This window comes from Mercenaria mercenaria, chromosome 15 (assembly GCF_021730395.1).
Source record: "Mercenaria mercenaria strain notata chromosome 15, MADL_Memer_1, whole genome shotgun sequence".
Lineage (NCBI taxonomy): Eukaryota > Metazoa > Mollusca > Bivalvia > Venerida > Veneridae > Mercenaria > Mercenaria mercenaria.
In genome coordinates, this window is record NC_069375.1 from 68180632 (window position 1) to 68200881 (window position 20250).

General features: G+C 36.6%; 2 protein-coding genes across 3 annotated transcripts in view; one reads left to right on the forward strand and one right to left on the reverse strand.

Moving 5' to 3' along the window:
* The window catches only part of LOC123528508 (uncharacterized protein C05D11.1-like), a 112632-nt gene that overhangs the window by 64076 nt on the left and 28306 nt on the right, over positions 1-20250 (forward strand). For both annotated transcript variants that reach the window (XM_053525515.1, XM_053525514.1), the window contains exons 12-14: positions 4635-4778; positions 18711-18908; positions 20057-20159. In XM_053525515.1, coding sequence (XP_053381490.1) covers positions 4635-4778; positions 18711-18908; positions 20057-20159 — 445 coding nt within the window. The remainder of the gene's footprint in view (positions 1-4634; positions 4779-18710; positions 18909-20056; positions 20160-20250) is intronic.
* Positions 9241-13970, reverse strand: LOC123557324 (uncharacterized). The gene is made up of 2 exons (XM_045348741.2): positions 13818-13970; positions 9241-12089 (listed from the first exon to the last, which is right to left on the reverse strand). Exon 2 carries the CDS (start codon positions 12086-12088, stop codon positions 9884-9886), a length of 2205 nt encoding a protein of 734 aa, XP_045204676.2. The 5' UTR covers position 12089; positions 13818-13970; the 3' UTR covers positions 9241-9883.

Here is a 20250-nt window from a genome sequence, read left to right on the forward strand (position 1 = left end):
TAAAAGTTTTGATTCCACACCTCCAGTTAATGAGATATGAAACCAAAGTTTTTAGTCCTGTATTGTGTTGTGCCCCTTTAAACCCCAATCCACAAATCTTGAGGGTAGATAAATTTTGTTTTCTTGTTCTTATGTTTGTTTGTGGTAGGGCTGTTTCGAAATGATTGATTGAAATTATGTTGTTGTAATTTGTTTTGTTTTTGGGTCATTTGGTCAAAAGTCAAGGTCAAAGTTGCCTTGAGGTTGAATAATCATTTCCTGCAGATAACTGGACCCAGTTCAAGGGATATTACCTTGTGGTCATAAGATGACTCAATTCTCTTTTGGTCATTAGGTCAAGGGTCCAGGTAGGGGCATCCGTGGCCGAGTGGTTAAGGTCGCTAACTTCAAATCGCCCCTCATCGTTGTGGGTTGGAGCCTCACTCGGGGCATTGAATTCTTCATGTGAGGAAGCCATCCAGCTGGCTTACGGAAGTTCGGTGGTTCCACCCAGGTGCCCGCTCGTGATGATTAGAGCTGTCATCGATAGAAACGATATCGATGTATCAACGATATTTTTTTGTCGATTGATTATCGATTCCCATTTTCAAAAATCGATATTTTACAGAGAGAAAAACAATCCAAATAAACACTAGCTCAGACCCTAAAAAACAACTTAATTTCACAAAGTTGTAAATTTGGATGAATGCAAAAAAGGAGTGAAGGCAAAATAAAAATGAAAGATGTTATTAATTTTTATTTATTTCTTTTATTTCATAAATACAAATACAACACAATCAAACAGAAATATGAAAAGTAGGCAGTAAAACTAAAAATAGCATTTACAGGAAGGTATATAGTATGCATATGAACAAACAGGTCGTTAATCTAACTTAATAATCGATATATCGATGTATCGTCGGTATTTGTCTTCTGATATATCGGTATCGTCGATATGCCTAAGACCCAATCAATGACAGCCCTAGTGATGATATAATGCATAGAGGGGCGCCTGGAGTCTTCTTCCACCATCAAAGCTGGAAAGTCGCCATATGACCTATAACTGTGTCGGTGCGACGTTAAACCCAACAAAGTAAATAAATAAATTGTTCTTAAGTTTGTTCATGGTGGGGCTGTTGTGAAATGATTGATTGAAATTGTGTTGTTGTAATTTGTTTTGTTTTTGGGTCATTTGGTCAAAAGTCAAGGTCAAAGTTGACTTGAGGTTGAATAATCATTTCCTGCAGATAACTGGACCCACAGCAGCCAAGTTCAAAGGATAATACCTTGTGGTCATAAGATGACTCAATTCTCTTTGGGTCATTAGGTCAAGGGTCGAGGGCATGCTGTTCCGGAGACAGAAAATTACATACCCATACCATCATAGGGGCGTATGTGATTTAGCAACAGCTCTTGTCTGGTAATTTGTTTTGCTAGATAAATGTCACGTCATATTTTAGCAATTCCATAATGGTAGATTAACATTTATTGCTACTGTTTTCAGATATGATTTATTAATTTCCTAAAGTGTTTAAATGTTAGAGGTAATTTGTTACGGTAATTTCCCCTTCGGTGTTAGATAATCACCATAATTTTGAATAATTGTTGTTTACTTGATATATTAACATTGCTACCTAATATATGATTACTGGCATTACTGGTATGCCTAATTGACCATTTTTTTGTACAAAATACTTTTAATGCACTCATTTTTCTGTAAAAGTCTGTCCAATATACAGCTTATTAACTCTGCAGTACCATATGTGTGAATTTATTTTTGTGGTATATATGGAAGTGGATCACCACCATGTTTTTCATTGTAAATGTTATGGTCATTGTGTGATCTACCATGGTGACCATGTTTTTCCATGTAAATCTCTTGTTTATAAAGAGGACCATCATGTTATGGTCATTGTATGATCTACCACCATGTTTTTATGCCCCCGGCATCTACTGATGTGGGAAGCATATAGTGATTGTCCTGTCCGTCCATCCGTTTGTTCGTCCGTCCGTCCATTCATTCATTAGTAGTCCGTATGAGGTTAACCAAATGGGACCATTTCGTCTAGCATCAATACCGCTTACAAGAATGAATTGATACTAATACAGATGTAACCTGTGACCATTCCTCATCTTCAAACATCACCTGACCTCAGTTTGACCTTGACCTCGTTTTGGACTAAGGTTGCTTTGTATCGTCAAGCGTTATTGAATGCAGCTCCTTGTTCATTGTAAATCTCTTGTGTTTGTAAAGTCGATCATCGTGTTATGGTCATTGTGTGATACACCACCATACTTCGTACTGTAAAATTCTTATGTATATGGTGATCATTTTATATACATACAAAGTATTTAACCTTTAGCCTGCTGGCGGCAACTTATTCTGCCTTTACGACCAGTGCAGACCAAGATCAGCCTGCAAATACGTGCAGTCTGATCATGGTCTGCACTGTTCGCTATTCAGTTTGTAAATTTTCAATGAACACCCCTTTGATTAAAAGTGGTACTGCCCAAATTGAATGATGGACCAGTCCATTTTAGAAATTTAGCAGGGTAAAGGTTAAAGAAACAAGAACAGAAATGTTGTTGAACAAACAATTTTAGATATAAATAAATCGGTAAGAAGATTTTTCAGAAGCAATGACCACTTCAGTAGCTTATTGTTAGAACACCTGCTTTGAGTGGGGAAGTCGTGGGTTCGCTCATTGACTGGGTGATACAAAAGATATGAAAAATGGTACTGGTAGCTTATTGCTTGTCACTTAGCATTAAGAGGATAGGTTTAGCCCAGTGTCAGTATAATGTGACTTGGTTGGGTATCATTTCATGTGTCTGCAGTGAGATATTCTAGTAAGGCAGCAAAATAAAGTTGCTCACTGCTACAAGTAGACACCTTTGTTTCTATGAATGAAAACTTGTCGAAAAATACACCAAACCTAAACAAACAAAGAGAACTTAGAATCAATGAAAACGTAACAAAGCAGGTTAGACTTAGTTTTATTGAGTAAGTTCATATAAGGTACTGAAAAAGGGAAGACTTGGCTTTATCGAGTATGTTCAGAAAAGGCACCAAAAAAGTGCAAAACATTTTTTATGTCCTCTAACATCAGCCATAAGCTGATTGCTTTTAAAATTTATAAAATTAAATTGAGCGGACTGTATGATCGCAAAGGACCATAAATAATAGCAAAACTGAGATGTACATGTAGCTTATTTAGCGGTATTGCTACAGTGTTTTCAAAGATGAGTGAGAATGAATATAAAGAAAAATGAAGAGGTTAACTATTCAGTAATCTTTAACCCTTACCCTGCTATATTTCTATAATGAACTTTTCCATCTTTCTAATGGACCGTACCATTAACTGTTAAAAGGGATGATTACCAAAAAAACAAGGAGCTGCGTTCAATAAACGCTTGATGCCCCCGGTGGCATCCTTGCCGATACAAAGCAACCTAAGTCCAAAACGAGGTCAAGGTCAAACTGAGGTCAGGTGATGTTTGAAGATGAGGAATGGTCACAGGTTTCATCTGTATTAGTATCAATTCGTTCTTGTAAGCGGTATTGATGCTAGATGAAACAGTCCCATTTGGTTAACCAAGAGATGGCCTATATAAAGCAACCTAAGTCCAAAATGAGGTCAAGGTCAAGGTCAAACTGAGATCAGGTGATGTCTGAAGATGAGGAATGTTCACAGGTTACATCTGCATTAGTATCAAGTCATTCTAGTAAGGGGTATTGACGCTAGACGAAACGGTCCCATTTGGTTAACCTCGGACGGACGGACAGACAGGACGATCACTATATGCCTCCCGCATCAGTAGATGCCGGGGGCATAAAAATACTTACTGAATAGCGAACAGTGCAGATCATGATCAGACTGCATGGATGTGCAGGCTGATCACGATCTGCAAAGGTCGCAAAGACAGAATAAATTGTGTCCAACATGATAAGGCGTAAAAATGTTTTGACTGACCAATGATATGCTACAAACCTGATAATATCATTCTCAGGTAACAGTTAGTACAGTAGGATGTCTGAATTTGTTGACAGTAAGAGTTTTCTTCAGTGATCATAACATGATCCATATATTCATGATTTGTTGGTGCAGTGGTTAATCAGCGCATGACGTTATCATGTTTTGGTCGTTATGTGAAATAGCCTACTTAGCCTAGTGGTTAAGTTAGTTGACTTCTTTCACTTGCCCCTCACTGATTTTGCATTAAAAACCTAGCTTTGGGTATAGAATTCTTTGAATGAGAAAGCCATCTAGCTGGCTTACGGAAAGTCCGTGGTTCTACAGAAATGTCCGCCCATGATGAAATAATGCCTGTTCATTCTCTATCATAATTATGGCCTTGCTTTTGTCAGTGTGCCTGTAAAGCCAATAAAAACAAAGAAACAGTTGACGTTTTTATATGTTTTGTCCATGAAATGAGGGATTATAAGCACCAGTTTTACTCAATAAAAACTAAGAAACAAATGATGTCATGAAGTGATGGTTAAGAACCATTTTATTTTGCACAGGATAAAACAACTATGTCTTAGAAACATAATAAATTCATCTTTCCTACTTATAAAGCCATTTTACCAATGTTGTTTTGGTGTGACCTTATACCCAGTAAAACATCTACAAACTGCCACATATATTTTGCAGATCATAGGAGAGCCCAGTAAAGCAGAGCAGGAACGGCTTGCTAGAGAAGAAAATGAAAGGGTGGAGAAACAGAGAGAAGCCCTTGGAAAAGATGGTCTCCAGCAGAAATCTGACCAGTTAGAGAAGGCGACAGAAGAAAATGAGGTAAAAGCGTAGTTGGTATTTGTTAGTGTATAGTCCTATCGGTCAGCTCAGTTAGTAGAGTGCAAGGTTACGAGCCTAGAGTTTGTGAGTTTGGTCCTGGGAACGGGTGAATGTTTCCACAGAAGACAGTGTTTCTTGAGGCATTTGTCTTTCACTATTGATTCTTAAATTGGAATTGATGGTTACTAGTGAAGTTGACTAATGGACATTTATACATTACTGAAATACTCCTGAAAAATGTGTGGAACCCAGTCGGAACAAAATGAAATATTTTTGTTTACACTTGCCACATTTTATTGTGTGGGCAGTTCTTCCAAAAGAGTGACATTTCAACTTTTTAATGCCCCCCGGCATCTCATTCTCATCACTAGTTCCAGTCATTGTTTTCTTGAACAATTAAAAAATATTTCATTTAGTATTACAGACTATATCAGTAACACATTTTGCAATGTATGCCTTGTTGACAATGTAATTCGAATATTTTCAGTGTAATTAAGAAATAACAAGTTCCCATGAGTGGTTTATTGTAGAATAACACATGTTTTGAGTTCTTATGCGTAAGAATATATCACGAAGTGTTAGATAAAAATGGTGTCTACTTTTTACGACTGTGCTATGCACTTGATTGGAAGACTTCACTGCATGGCATGGGTTATCGCAAAGTAACCGTTGACTGATGTTCTTCTGTGTGTATATACATGTAGGTTATTTGCTGGTCGTGTTAGAATGTTGTATAATCTATATTTAAATTGATAGCCACTTGATATTTGTGTTAAGCTTGATTGTTAATTTAAAATTAAATTTGAACAAGGCTATGGACCAAAAAAAACAAATTCAAAATAGGTAGGGCTGTTATTATCACAAAAGCCGGTAATATGGTGCAAATGACATTGCCATTGAAAAAACATTTAAAATAGGCTTTTGTGGCAAATTTACTGAATTAAAACACATTTAGGGAGGTTCAAAACAGCGAAGTACATGAACGGTCGGCCAAAGAAATTTTGTTCATTTTACACTAAGCACATCTTTAGACTTTGGAAGGACATCGATCATGTTTCATCTACAACAAAAACATGCATACCACTGTATTATACGGTGCAAATGGGTTTGGGTATATTTGAATTACTATAATTTGAATGTTGAATACTTTATAGGATCCATACTTTCAGGCAGAAATTTAAAATCTGATGAATAATCTTAATTCTGCAAATATTTTAAGCATGCGAACTAATAATAAGATGTTATTGTCATGTTGTTTTATTGTGTTATTTTAGACACCATGTTGCATTATTTTAGACTACTCTGTAATTTTTATCGTTTGAGATCACTCCTGTACTACTGATCCCAACAAGAATTACTAAAAACACTTAAAAATATACATATTGTACGTGCCAGTAGCTAAAAACTTGTTTAATATGACTTATTTTATACATTGCATATAGCTAAGTCCTTATAAGCACCATAATACAGGCAATGTAAACAGAGAGCGCGGAGAAGGGTTGTGTTGATGTAAACGTGAAAACAAGTAATGTTCAATATTATATTTGCTTGAAAATCAGTATGATAGATCAAGACTAGTGTTGTTTGTTTTTATAATGAATTTCCCATTTTGGGGGAGAAGTTGGCATTTTTAACATTTTTAGAAAATCGAAAAGTCTTAACTGTGCCATATTACTGGCCACAGGGTTCGAAGAATAGTCTAGCTATTTTACTCACCCTGGCGTTGGCGTCAGCGTCACACCTCGGTTAAGTTTTTGCATGCAAGTACATACAGCTATCATTTAAAGGCATATAGCTTTGAAACTTATCGTTTCTTTTTCTAGGTCAGTTACCAGCCTCACTGGTCCCATAACTCTGACCTTCATTTTGGCCAAATTATGCCCCCTTTTGGACTTAGAAAATTCTGGTTAAAGTTTTGCCTGCAAGTACAAACAGCTAATACTAAAAGACATATAGATTTGAAACTTATTTTTAGCTCGACTATTCGAAGAATAGGGGAGCTATCCTACTCGCTCCGACGTTGGCGTTAGCGTGAGCGTCACACAAATGTTAGAGTTTGCGTACCACCCCAAATATTTTCAAAGTCCATTGAGATATTGCTTTCATATTTTGCGTACTTGTTTACCATCATGACCCCAGTCTGTAAAAAAGAGGAGGCAACTCTACCAAGCATTTTGACTGAGTTATGGCCCCTTTTTGGACTTAGAATAAATGTTAAAGTTTGCGTACCACCCCAAATATTTGCAGTCCATTGAGATATTGCTTTCATATTTTTCATACTTGTTTACCATAATGACCCCAGTCTGTAAAAAGGAGGAGGCAACTCTATCAAGCATTTTGACTGAATTATGGCCCCTTTTCGACTTAGAATATGCTTATTGTAATGTTAAAGTTTTACTCATTGCTTATATTATACTATCAAGCACTGAGAATAGTCGAGCACGCTGTCCACTGACAGCTCTTGTTTTTTTTTTTCTAGGTCAATTAATTAACTGCACTGGGTCAAGTCCCATAACTCTGACATGTATTTTGAGCAAATTATGCCCCCTTTTGGACTTTGAAAATTCTGGTTAAAGTTTTGCATGCAAGTTACTATCTCCAAAACTAATGCAGATATTGAATTGAAATTTTACATGTGTCTTCGGGGTTATAAAACTAGTTGATAGCAGCAAGTCCCATAACTCTGACCTTCATTTTGGCTAAATTATGCCCCCTTTTGGACTTAGAAAATCCTTGTTAATGTTTTGCGTGCAAGTACATACAGCTATTACTAAAAGGCATATAGATTTGAAACTTATTTTTTCTTTTTCTAGATCAATTACCAACCTCACTGGGTCAAGTCCCATAACTCTGACATGTATTTTGGGCAAATTATGCCCACTTTTGGACTTGGAAAATTCTGGTTAAAGTTTTACATGCAAGTTACTATCTCCAAAACTAATGCAGATATTGAATTGAAACTTCACATGTACCTTCGAGCTTATAAAACTAGTTGATAGCAGCAAGTCCCATAACTGATAACTCTGATATGCATTTTGGTTAAATTATGTCCCCTTTTGAACTTAAAACTCTTTTGATATTTAACCTTTTTTATGCCCCTGAAGGGAGGCATATTAGTTTTCAACTGTCCGTCCGTTCGTTCGTTTGTTAGTTATTATGCCCCCGAAGGGAGGCATATTAGTTTTCAACTGTCCGTCCGTTCGTTCGTTAGTTAGTTCATTAGTCACAACGTTAACTTTTTGCATGAAGGCACTTTACTCGCGAACCACTGCACCCAGGACCTTCAAACTTCACATGCTGATAGTACTTATTGAATACACGACCCCTACTGACTTTTAGGTCACCAGGTCAAAGGTCAAGGTGCTGCGGGGGCATTTGTTACCATTAGTGACAGCTCTTTTTGGGTAATATTTTCCTGCTTCTGGGACAATATTTCGAATTGTCGAGCTTGGCTGTCTTACTGACAGCTCTTGTTAGAGATATTGTCAAATGTACAATTTCCTGAAACTGAAAAATGAGTTCAAATCTAGAAGGTATTGCTGAAAGTGTTTTTTGGCTTGGGGGCTTTGTCTGCTGTGGCTGTTTGTATCTGGTTGCTGGTTGCTTCAACAAAAGGTCATTTATAGGGAAGTACAGTGAAACACCGCTCGCTCAAGCATCGATGACTCGAGCACCCGGGCTCGCTCGAGCAATTCATGTGGTCCCAGCCGATTTCCTTCTATTTTCTATGTGAAATTACTAGGGCTGTGTCGAGCATCGATAACTCAATCGCTCAAGCATGGCACCTGGTCCCTGTTTATTACTTTATTCTTTGTTTCTGTTGGCAAATTCGAGCAGAGGTGTCAAAATTTTTCACACCTTCGTCAGTCAGAATGTATGTTTTCACACGCCGTAAGAATTGGGTGGTCTATTTCCCGACTACATGTACCTTAAATGTTTGTTTGTTGATATATTTGATATTATAATGAGATTTATTACTGATAAAAGGTTGAAGAAATGTTTGATCAAATATCGATCAATTACTGATTATTTAAAACATCTTACCTGTGGGATCGAGAAGATAGTTATGAGATCTTAGTATTTTAATCAGCAGTTGTTTGCATGCAAATAAAATGAATAATATAGCCTTTTCATAAAATTTAGACAATATTATGATATGCCCTTGTTGATAAATAAAAATAAAAAAGTCTTTGTTGTTTCATCTCAATGGCCATTTACAAATTACATATTGAAATGTCTGTCATTACCCTGCAAATTATCCCGATGACAATTGGTAAAACAAACTTTAATTTTCTTCGTATGTTGGTCAATGTTTAGGTCGCTCGAAACCATGGATAACTCGAGCATTTTGCTGATCCCCTTGTAACCTCGAGCGAACGGTGTTTTACTGTATCTATAAACTGAAGAGAAAATGTTGTGGAAGTATATAAAGCGCTCTCTTTGATAATCAAAAGTCACTAAATAAAGGTGGTTTGTATATGTATTATCAAACTGTAACTAAAATTATCAGGTTGCATCTGATACATTACGTTTTTAAGAAACAATTTGAAATTATGTTCTTTAAGGGTAAGAGAAATGTTAATCTTAGTCAGACATGTAAGATCATTTTTCTTGCTAACCGTTACTATCTTTGCATTATTTTCTGTTATGAACTGAAAGCATAATCATCAGGTCATTTGAGACACACCTCACACATTAAATGAGGAACTGAAGTTGTAATTATCAGGTCATTGGAGACACAATGCACCCGCTCAGTGATGAACTGAAGTTATAATCATTTGTTCATTGAAGAATCATCGCACGCACTCAATGATGAACTGGTAATGATTTTCTTTGACGTCAGTGGATGAACATCAGAATTAAGGTCTTCATTTAAAATAGGAGGTTCTAATTCCAGGAGCAGTATGTGAACATGTACATGTATTTGCTTAAAATTTCATTCAGAGTGATGAAAAATGTCAATGAATGCAAATAATTATTCATACAAGCGTACAAGGTTTCAGACTTCATTATATTTCTTCAGCATGTCCTCCAAACCAGTTAATATTGACTGTAGTAATACTCTGTAATAATCTGTTATATTTGTGAAGCAGTAGTAAAGGATTTTAATTATAAGCTGGTTCTCTTTCATAAAGTGTTGTGGTCGTTGTCACATTGTTCTGAATTATATTTGCCAGGCATCTGCAAATATGGATTTTGGCTGCATTGTTTTTTCGGCGCAAGTTGAGTGACTTTGCAAAATATTGCAAGGCATCAATAGGTCTGTTCTCCTCTTCCATACACTGACCAATAAGGTTCAGTGCAGTTTCTCGGTGACCTAGATTCGGTGTTGTTTCAGCTGTATTCACTAAATGAAGCAGTGCCGTCTGCTGGGCATCTCCCCTGTGTAGTTGTTTGTATATCTTGTACTGCAGAAAATAGAGGTAAGGGAGCGAATCTACAACAGCCCAGTCCATCCAAGATACTTCCCCATCCCCAGCCGTTTCTTGTCCAGTGGATCGGAACATCTCATACTGCAATTCTTTCGGCACACACTTCATTTCGCATGGTAGAAATACTACACAAAATGCTACATTGTTCTTTACAACCTCATTTTTCACCTCCTGAAATTTCAACATATTGATTGTTTCACTTCGTACCATTATATGTGTGCATCTGCATATTGGTTCAACTGTTCGCAGATCGTATTTAGCCTCTGTGATTTGAAGAATTGACTCTGTCCTTTCCATATCTCCAGAACAGTAAAATGTGGAGGCCAGTTTCAGTCTTCCAGATGAAACATCCGAATCCGAGCCTTCGTTGAGCAAGGCTAATGCCTCATTGGACCGGGTGTTGTCGGAGCAGATACCAAACCGAGATGCTAGTATTGATCCATAAAATGAGGAGACGAAAGGTGCAAAAATATTGTGTACTTCTTGCTGAAATTCATCACCACGGCTTGTTTGATGGTCAAGATTTTGTAGAGACGTTTGTAGGAAATTCTCTTTGTCCTTATAACTTTTGTGATGCATGCACATATGTTTGAGGTATGTTAGTTGATGGGATCTGATAGTCACAGCAGTATCGATGAGGAATTGTGCTTTGATGTGGCAGCATATTTCAAGTGGGGTGTCATCTACTTCTCCTTTGATTGGTAGTCCAAGTTTTTTCGAGAATCTTTGACTTAAATCGTCAATCTTTATCGCCTTTGCTAATACAAGCCGGGTGTAACCAGTAATATATTGCATCATTTCAAGTAAATTCTTTTTGACTTCTGCTGAAAATTTGCCTGCCATCAGATTGTTTTTTGGTATGATAAAGTGTGGGCATCTTTCTTCCCGTATACATGCCTTTAACCTCTCCAAGCATTTTATCAGACATTGAGACAAATTGCTTTTTTGCCATTCGTCGGGAAGTGAAGACTCTATGCAGTACAGCAGGACACTTTTGCACATAAAGCTGGAAATTTTGTTTTTCTGTGTTTCCTTCATAAAAGTTTTTATCAGCATTTTCATAAGGATGTAACACCTCAGCTGTGTGATATTCAAGCTGAACACGAGTTGTCGTTCGGCAATAGAGGTTGAAATTCTCCATTCCATTTCAATATCAGGGCTGCTGCCAGTTGGAACAACAAAACAGCCAGCATTCATACACTTTCTTTTCATTTCATCTGTTGGCCATCCTCCTAAACTTGACTGATTTAACCAGTCTCTGGCTTGGTATGGCCACGTTTTACAATGAAAAGCGGCCACTGTATCTTGATCGGTAAAACCAGTTTGACTAGTTCCTGCCCAGGATGGACCATGGCGTTCCCCATGTCCTGGTATAAAATCTTGCATAACTGTGTTCTTGTAGAATATTCGTCCGTCTCTAACCCTGATATAATGATCATTTTTAAGAGTTACATCTTCAGATGAATACTGCAGTTTCTCATTAAGTACTTCTAGATGGCAGTATCCAGGAGCAATGCTGTCATCTTGTACCATAAGAAGGTTCATTGTGTTAGAACTATCTTCGGGTTGGAGCTCCTTTCTATTCTGTACCACATTTATGTCTTTAACGCAGTAGAGACGATCTATATCAGACTGTAGTCCAACGGTGGTCGTACCTTCTGAACGACTGCCAAAGTGATACTCCGGCCGATCATAGCCCCTTAATTTGGTCACTATAGTCCCCAAAGTTTCAGAAAGTAGTTCGTTTCGCCTTCTTCTCTGAACCATTTCATCGTTTACTCCAATTTCGTCAAGAACCTCGCTCAGTTTGTTGTCAAAGTCAGGAATCTGACACAGCTGTGTTTGTAACACTTTATAATGCTCTGGAATTCCAGACATTCTGTAAAGACAATGTTATTTTTTGTTAACATTTTGTAGTAACTTGTTCACATTTGTTTTGATAAAAATAAAATCATCTTTAATGGACTTAGATTTATTGGGAAGTTTATAATTATGCACAGTCTATCAGTCATTCCTCTTAATTTTTTTAACATTTCTACTCCAATATACCACAAAGAACATCCAGTATTATCGCTACTGTTGACATTGTATTAAAAGACCTCAACAGGGACTGCCAGAAAATGGTCACTTTGGTATATTTCAAAGGACAAGACTTAGATATTATATAGCAAGTGCATCAGAGTTTGGAACTGTTGAAAATATTGTACTAGAGTTGTTTTAAGATGTAGAACACTTTTTTAATAGTCACTGACTGTGACATTTATTTGTTTGCTCGACAGTTTGAAAGACCAAGTGATGAAATTTCACATGAATAGGTTTAACATAATTTTCAGGAATCTTTTATTTCTGGCATTCATTTTAAAGGGGGACAACTTTTTGAGACTACTTAAATTATCTAGTTATACAGGACAGTGCAGCAGAAAATAAAATGCATGATAGATTATTGGTTGATCATTTATAAATTATTTCTGCATGTATGTTTTGAAGATACAGTCCTAAAATTAATCTGTGACATAAAAAAATGAAATAAAACACATGGTAGCATATATTATGGTACTGTAAAATCATTTCATTTTCTCGGGTTTGGACAAAATCGACTTTCGTGTGGACATGAATTCATGGATAATTCACCTTTTAAAAATAAAATGAGCCGCGCCATGAGAAAACCAACATAGTGGGTTTGCAACCAGCATGCATCCAGACCAGCCTGTGCATCCGCGTAGTCTGGTCAGGATCCATGCGGTTTGCCAACGGTTTCTCTAATTGCAGTAGGCTTTAAAAGCAAACAGCATGGGTCCTGACCAGATTGGGCAGATGCGCAGGCTGGTCTGGATCCATGCTGGTCGCAAACCCACTATGTTGATTTTCTCATGGTACGGCTCAAATGAGTGATGATTTTACTTGTTCCTTGTGATGTTGTTTATTAACTCAACTGCCGAATGAGTCGGTTTCAAGGGAACCATTGTGTGGTCTGAGTGGTTGAGGTATTTGATTTTGAATCACTTGCCCCTCAATGCTGCGGGTTCGGAACATTGCTTTTGATGTAGAATTTGTTATGTGTGGAGGGTCAGTGGTTAGACTACTTGTTGCCTGTTTGTGCTTGAAGTAATACACGGAGGGACAACTGGGGTCCACAGTCCACCATCCACCATCCACAATCAAAAGTTGAAAAGTCACGATTTATTATGTAGCTTTTGAGGTGACCTTGATATTAAAGGGATAACCTACAGTACAACCTCTTCAGAATTTCCCTAAGCTAAATAACTCTATGAAATTTACCTCTCCAGAACAACAACCTCTTCATAACAGTCAATATTTCTACCACCCAAAGGATGTTGCTGTACAGAGGTTGCACTGTACTCATTTTAGATGAAATAAAATTACCTCAGAATCCATAAAAAGTGAGTACTCTGAAAGTGAGTAGTGGTGCAGACCTACTGTTATTAGATTTTGAAAGATATTCTCATAAATATAGTCAAAAGTATTGTGCTTAAGGTAGTAAACTGTCAAAACATGTATAAAAATTTCACCCAAATTAAAACACAACCAAAAGAGAAACAAAAATATTATGACTAATCCAAATAAAAAGTGAATGATAAATATTTACCTTCACAAAAAGAATTATTCTGATATCTCTCCCTTCAGTTGAATTCACTTTCAACTAGTTTTCATTTGATATTGATTGAACAAGTCTTTGTAAAATAAATAAAAAATGCCAGTTTATTGTACGTTTATGAACATGCACAATGCATTACCTGTATTACAGATGAGATATAATCTAATGTTTGTTGCACATATTTTGTAACAAGATTTTTTCTAAAGAAAAAAATAGAGATTTTACATGAAACAGGATCATTTACCTGAAACAGGATTGTCCTTTTTTAGCTTATCTGTCACAAAGTGACAAGGTGAGCTTTTGTGATCATGCAGCGTCCGCCGTGCGTCCTTGCGTAAACTTTTGCTTGTGACCACTCTAGAGGTCACATTTTTCATGGGGTCTTTATGAAAATTGGTCAGAATGTTCACCTTGATGATATCTAGGTCAAGTTCGAAACTGGGTCATGTGCGTTCAAAAACTAGGTCAGTAGGTCTAAAAATAGAAAAACCTTGTGACCTCTCTAGAGGCCATATATTTCAAAAGATCTTCATGAAATTTGGTCGGAATGTTCACCTTGATGATATCTAGGTCAAGTTCGAAACTGGGTCACGTGCCTTCAAAAACTAGGTCAGTAGGTCAAATAATAGAAAAACCTTGTGACCTCTCTAAAGGCCATATTTTTCATGGGATCTGTATGAAAGTTGGTCTGAATGTTCATCTTGATGATATCTAGGTCAGATTCGAAACTGGGTCACGTGCGTTCAAAAACTAGGTCAGTAGGTCTAAAAATAGAAAAGCCTTATGACCTCTCTACAGGCCATATATTTCACAAGATCTTTATGAAAATTGGTCAGAATGTCCACCTTGATGATATCTAGGTCAGGTTCGAAACTGGGTCAAGTGCCTTCAAAAACTAGGTCAGTAGGTCAAATAATAGAAAAACCTTGTGACCTCTCTAAAGGCCATATTTTTGATGGGATCTGTATGAAAGTTGGTCTGAATGTTCATCTTGATGATATCTAGGTCAGGTTCGAAACTGGATCACGTGCAGTCAAAAACTAGGTCAGTAGGTCAGACAATAGAAAAACCTTGTGACTTCTGTAGAGGCCGTATTTTTCATGGGATCTGCACGAAAATTGGTCAGAATGTTCATCTTGATGATATCTAGGTCAAGTTCAAAACTGGGTCAACTCGGTAAAAAACTAGGTCAGTAGGTCTAAAAATAGAAAATCCTTGTGACCTCCCTAGAGGCCATATTTTTCAATGGATCTTCATGAAAATTGGTCAGAGTTTTCAACTTGATGATATCTAAGTCAAGTTCGAAACTGGGTCACGTGAGGTCCAAAATTAGGCCAGTTGGTCTAAAAATAGAAAAACCTTGTGACCTCTCTAGAGGTCATATGTTTGTATGGATCTTCATGAAAATTGGTCAGAGTGTTCATCTTGATGATATCTAGGTCAAGTTCGAAACTGGGTCACGTGCCATCAAAAACTAGGTCAGTAGGTCAAGTAATGAAAAAACCTTGTGACTTCTCTAGAGGCCATATTTTTCATGGGATCTGTATGAAACTTGGTCTGAATGTTCATCTTGATGATATCTAGGTCAGGTTCGAAACTGGGTCACATGGCTTAAAAAACTAGGTCAGTAGTTCAAATAATGAAAAAACCTTGTGACCTCGCTAGAGGCCATATTTTTCATGGGATCTGTATGAAAGTTGGTCTGAATGTTCATCTTGATGATATCTAGGTGAAGTTTGAAACTGGGTCAACTGCGGTCAAAAACTAGGTCAGTAGGTCTAAAAATAGAAAAACCTTGTGACCTTTCTAGAGGCCATACTGTTGAATGGATCTTCATGAAAATTGGTCAGAATGTCCACCTTGATGATATCTAGATCAAGTTCGAAACTGGGTCACGTGCCTTCAAAAACTAGGTTAGTAGGTCAAATAATAAAAAAAACTTGTGACCTCTCTTGAGGCCATATTTTTCATGAGATCTTCGTGAAAATTAGTGAGAATGTTCACCTTGATAATATCTAAGTCTTGTTCAAAACTGGGTCACATACCTTCAAAAACTAGGTCAATAGGTCAAATAATAGAAAAACCTTGTGACCTCTCTAAAAGCCATATTTTTCAATGGATCTTCATGAAAATCGGTCAGAATTTTTATCTTGATGATATCTGGATCAAGTTCAAAACTGGGTCACATGAGCTCAAAAACTAGGTCACTATGTCAAATAATAGAAAAAACGACGTCATACTCGAATCTGGGTCATGTGGGAACAGGTGAGTGATTCAGGACCATCATGGTCCTCTTGTTCCAGTTCTCTCTCCAGTTCTTTACATGAAACAGGATCATCGTGTCCAATATTCTACCAGCTTTAGTTAATCTTGTGGATTTATTAAAGATGTATCCTTAAAAATGCCCACTAATAGATGGTAAAGGGAGCTAATCCTTTGAAAGATGATTTCTTTGTTGCTTGTGAAATCAGACAGAAATTTTGAAAAGACTTTTCACAGAACTAACTTATCATGTTTGATATGATTGATTCTGACTTTGTGACCAATATAGATCATTATCAGCCTGCACATCCATGCAGTCTGATCATGATCTGCATTGTTCGCCATTCATTCAGTATCTTTTTTGGTTAGCACCCCTTTTAACTGTTAATTGAAAGATGGACAAGCTCATTATAGAAATTTAGCAGGGTAAGAGTTAAGAAACCAGTCAGTAGAAATATTATTCAGGTATACTTGTCAAACCATTGAAAATATTGATTTCTATCTGTTATACAGGCATATAAAATAGAGACAAAATAAATATTGTTTGTACCTTTACAAATCCTACCTGTCTTGTATTACATATTTTGATACAAGCAAAACTGTATTAAGTTCACTGTAAAATGCTTACATGTATTTCATTTTAGTATCAGCTTGTTAGAAGTTAATTTTTTACTGTATATATTATGTAAGTTGACAAAAATGTTAAAGCAGTTTTAAAGGGTAAATCATAACACATATGAATATATCCTAAATTAAAATGATGTTTCTGTCGTGCAAAAAGGTATGAAATTGCATGAACCACTGACCTTCTGTAAGCCAGCTGGATGGCTTCCTCACATGAAGAATTCAACACCCCGAGTGAGACTCGAACCCCCATCGATGAGGGGCAAGTGATTTGAAGTCAGGGACCTTAACCACTCAGCCACGGAGGCCCCTAGAGTAAACATAGTCTAATTGATATATCTCAGATAATTTAGCTTTTCTTCTTTTTTTATGCCCCTGTCCAGTCCATAACTCTGCCATCTATGAAGGGATTTTCAAATAACTTGGCATGAATGTTCCTCATAATGAGACGATGTGTCAAGCGCAAGATCCAGACCCATAGCTCTAAGGTCAAGGTCACGCTTAGAGGTTAAAGGTTAACAGGGTCTGATTCTTGTACAGTCCATAACACTGCCATTGATGAAGGGATTTTGAAATGACTTGGCATAATTATGTTCCCTATAACGAGATGAGGTGTCATGCACAAGACTCAGATCCCTAGCTCCAAGGTCAAGGTGACACTGAAAAGTCAGAGGTTTTTCATGTCTGGTTCATAAAACAAATGTTAACCGTATTGAGAATGTGTGTCACGCTTTAAATAATGACCCGGGCCTCTTAGGTCAAGGTCAAGCTAGTGAAATGATGTGTGATTTTATGACGCATACAACTGCATTCTTGGGTATGCTTCGGAGGCATTTGTCACCAGTAGTGACAGCTTTTGTTTTGAGACTAATAAATAATATATTGTTAGAATAAACTATCAATAGAAACATACTGGTTTTAAGCAATTACTAGGACCAAAAATTGATTATGATTCAGATATGATTGTGTTTTGCTGTCCAATATACAGTCCTAGTATATATTCATGTGAACCCTGGAATTACCAATACTAGAATAATTTGTGTTTCCTCATCTGATCACTGGAGGAAAGTTATCACTGAAGGAAAGTGATCACTGGAGGAAAGTGATCACTGGAGGAAAGTGATCACTAGCTTGTTAGGAATTTTTGGTTTGCAAAAGTGATGGGAGCACAGAAAATCAGAATGGAAGTAGATGACTGTAGTGTAGGATTAATTGACTAAAACAAGCAAAGTAAACAAGTGTGTATTAATTATCTATTTATTGCTTCTTCTCTTGAGAAGGAACACTAAAACTTGACTGAGCATGTAATTGATACAAGGGTACTGTCAAAAGAAACCCATTAACAATAGGGGGATGCCATCTTGGATTCATGCATATTCATGACAGATATTCTCTATGCCCATACGTGACCATGTGTCTTTAAGTCAACCTATTGTGAAGTACAAGTTTGAAACAGCAGGCAGACAAGATAGACTCCTGCCAGATAATCACATGTTAAAATAGTCATTGGTTATGTGATGTTTAAGATCTTTAGCAAAATTTGCAAATGCTGAAGTTCAGGTTTGCAGAATATCGTCATGTCAGCACAATAACTCAATAAGTGCTTATATAATATATATGCACTTATTGAGTTAATGCGCTGACATGACAACTGATGCTTCCTTTCATTTGTTTTTTACATGACTGTTTAGATTTTTGCTTGAGTTTCTTAAATGCATATGAGTAAGTTTTGTGTGTGTGTGTGTGTTTATCTATATTACACAGGTGCTCACATGTGTTAATCATGTGACAAAAATATCTAGGTAGGGCTTAGACTTCTGCACAGAATTCATAGGGGTCAAATGCACGTATCTTAACTGAACAGATTTCTTGTCACTGTCATATTAAGCATCTGTTACGTGATGCCAAAAACAGATTTTCTTAAAAGAAAGAATATTGCATATGCGATAGAAAGAAGGTTTTGCTCAGCTTAAAATCTGATTTTTTTCATATTTTCAGAAAGAGGCCTCAGATTCTGTACTAACTAGTGTAGATGTTCCAAATGTGGATTCCATTAATTTCCATCCCATAGTTCCCAGCTGTAACAGGAAACCTGAACAAAGTGCAAAGGACTCTGGGAAACAAAATGCTGCATTTCCATTGGACAATATTCCATTCAGGTTTCAGCTGGATGATGTGCACACAAACTTTGTGCAGGTGAGATGAGTAATTTAAAGACTAGTCTCCTGCATTTCTCTGTAAAAGAATATCAGCATTCATATTTATATTTTGTTTTCTACATTGTAATTAATTCTCGGAATCATGCGTATGGTTCTGCTGGGCAAGCATGTAAATATCTGCGTCAGTTTACGTCTTCGAACTGTGTACATGTTGTGATCATTTGTTTTAAAAAATAGTCACTCTTATTAATATGCATGCTCCATAAGAACCTTATATTAAGTTTATTATTATCATTGTTGTTACGTTCAAAAAGAGCAAAAAAACAGCAGTAATTTTATTTGCCACTTCCTAGACGTGAGATGTCAGCACCTATATACATCTGAATTCAGTTATGAATAATTAATGAACAGGCCGTTTAAATACTAAATTGATTAGGTATATATATTAAATTATTAATTGATTAATTAATTGATGGACACAAAATTTGGACTATCAACAATACAGTGTCATGTTCTTACATAAATCAGTAGATAATCTGTGATTTTGAAAATTACTATAATTAATTTCTTTAAAGGTCCATTACTAAGGGAAAGTGAGTTGGCAATTTTTTTCATAGCCAGTGCATAGACTTCTGCAAGACACTAAATAATGAAGATTGGCAGGTCAAAATTTACAGAAGGTCTTTGGAACTCAAAGAAATGTATGTGTATTATGTTGAAATTTCAATGAATCGACAGAATGACCCCCAGATTTTTAACTTTCTTCATACTTCATAGAAAAATAATTGTACATATAGTGCGATTTATTTCGAATTTCTACATATCAACTTTCATTTTCCAATAAAATGAAATAGTTTCAGTGCTTTTTAAAAGAAATTAAAATGTTCACTTTCCTTAGTATTGGACCTTTAAATGACAATCATGTTTAACCTTTAGCCAGCTGGTGCCAAGTGATTCTGCCTTTGCGAGCAGTGCAGACCAAGATTAGCCTGCACATCCGTGCAGGCTGATCATGGTCTACACTGTTCGCTATTCAGTCAGTAAATTTTCAGTGAATACCCCTTCGAATAATAAATGGTATTGCCCAAATTGAATGACGGACCGGTCCATATTAGAAATTTAGCATGCTAAGGGTTAAGAATCCTTAGAAACAGAGACTAAGGTGGATTTTCTGGAATGTTTCAGATGCATGTGATGTTAGATTCTACATGTTTACCACAAGATCTGAAATATTTCCTGCCTCTGTATTGTGAATTACTGTTTGAGAGTCCAGTTCTTAGAGATGGAGGTAAGTTTGAAATGGACTATAGTTTCAATACTGTAGAATGGTCTGAACTTGTAGTTTTAAATAATAGTTTGAAATGAAGCTTAAAACCTTT

Excerpts from the sequence above, each read along its gene's own strand:
- LOC123557324 (XM_045348741.2), bottom strand. The coding sequence starts at position 12,088 with ATGTCTGGAATTCCAGAGCATTATAAAGTGTTACAAACACAGCTGTGT.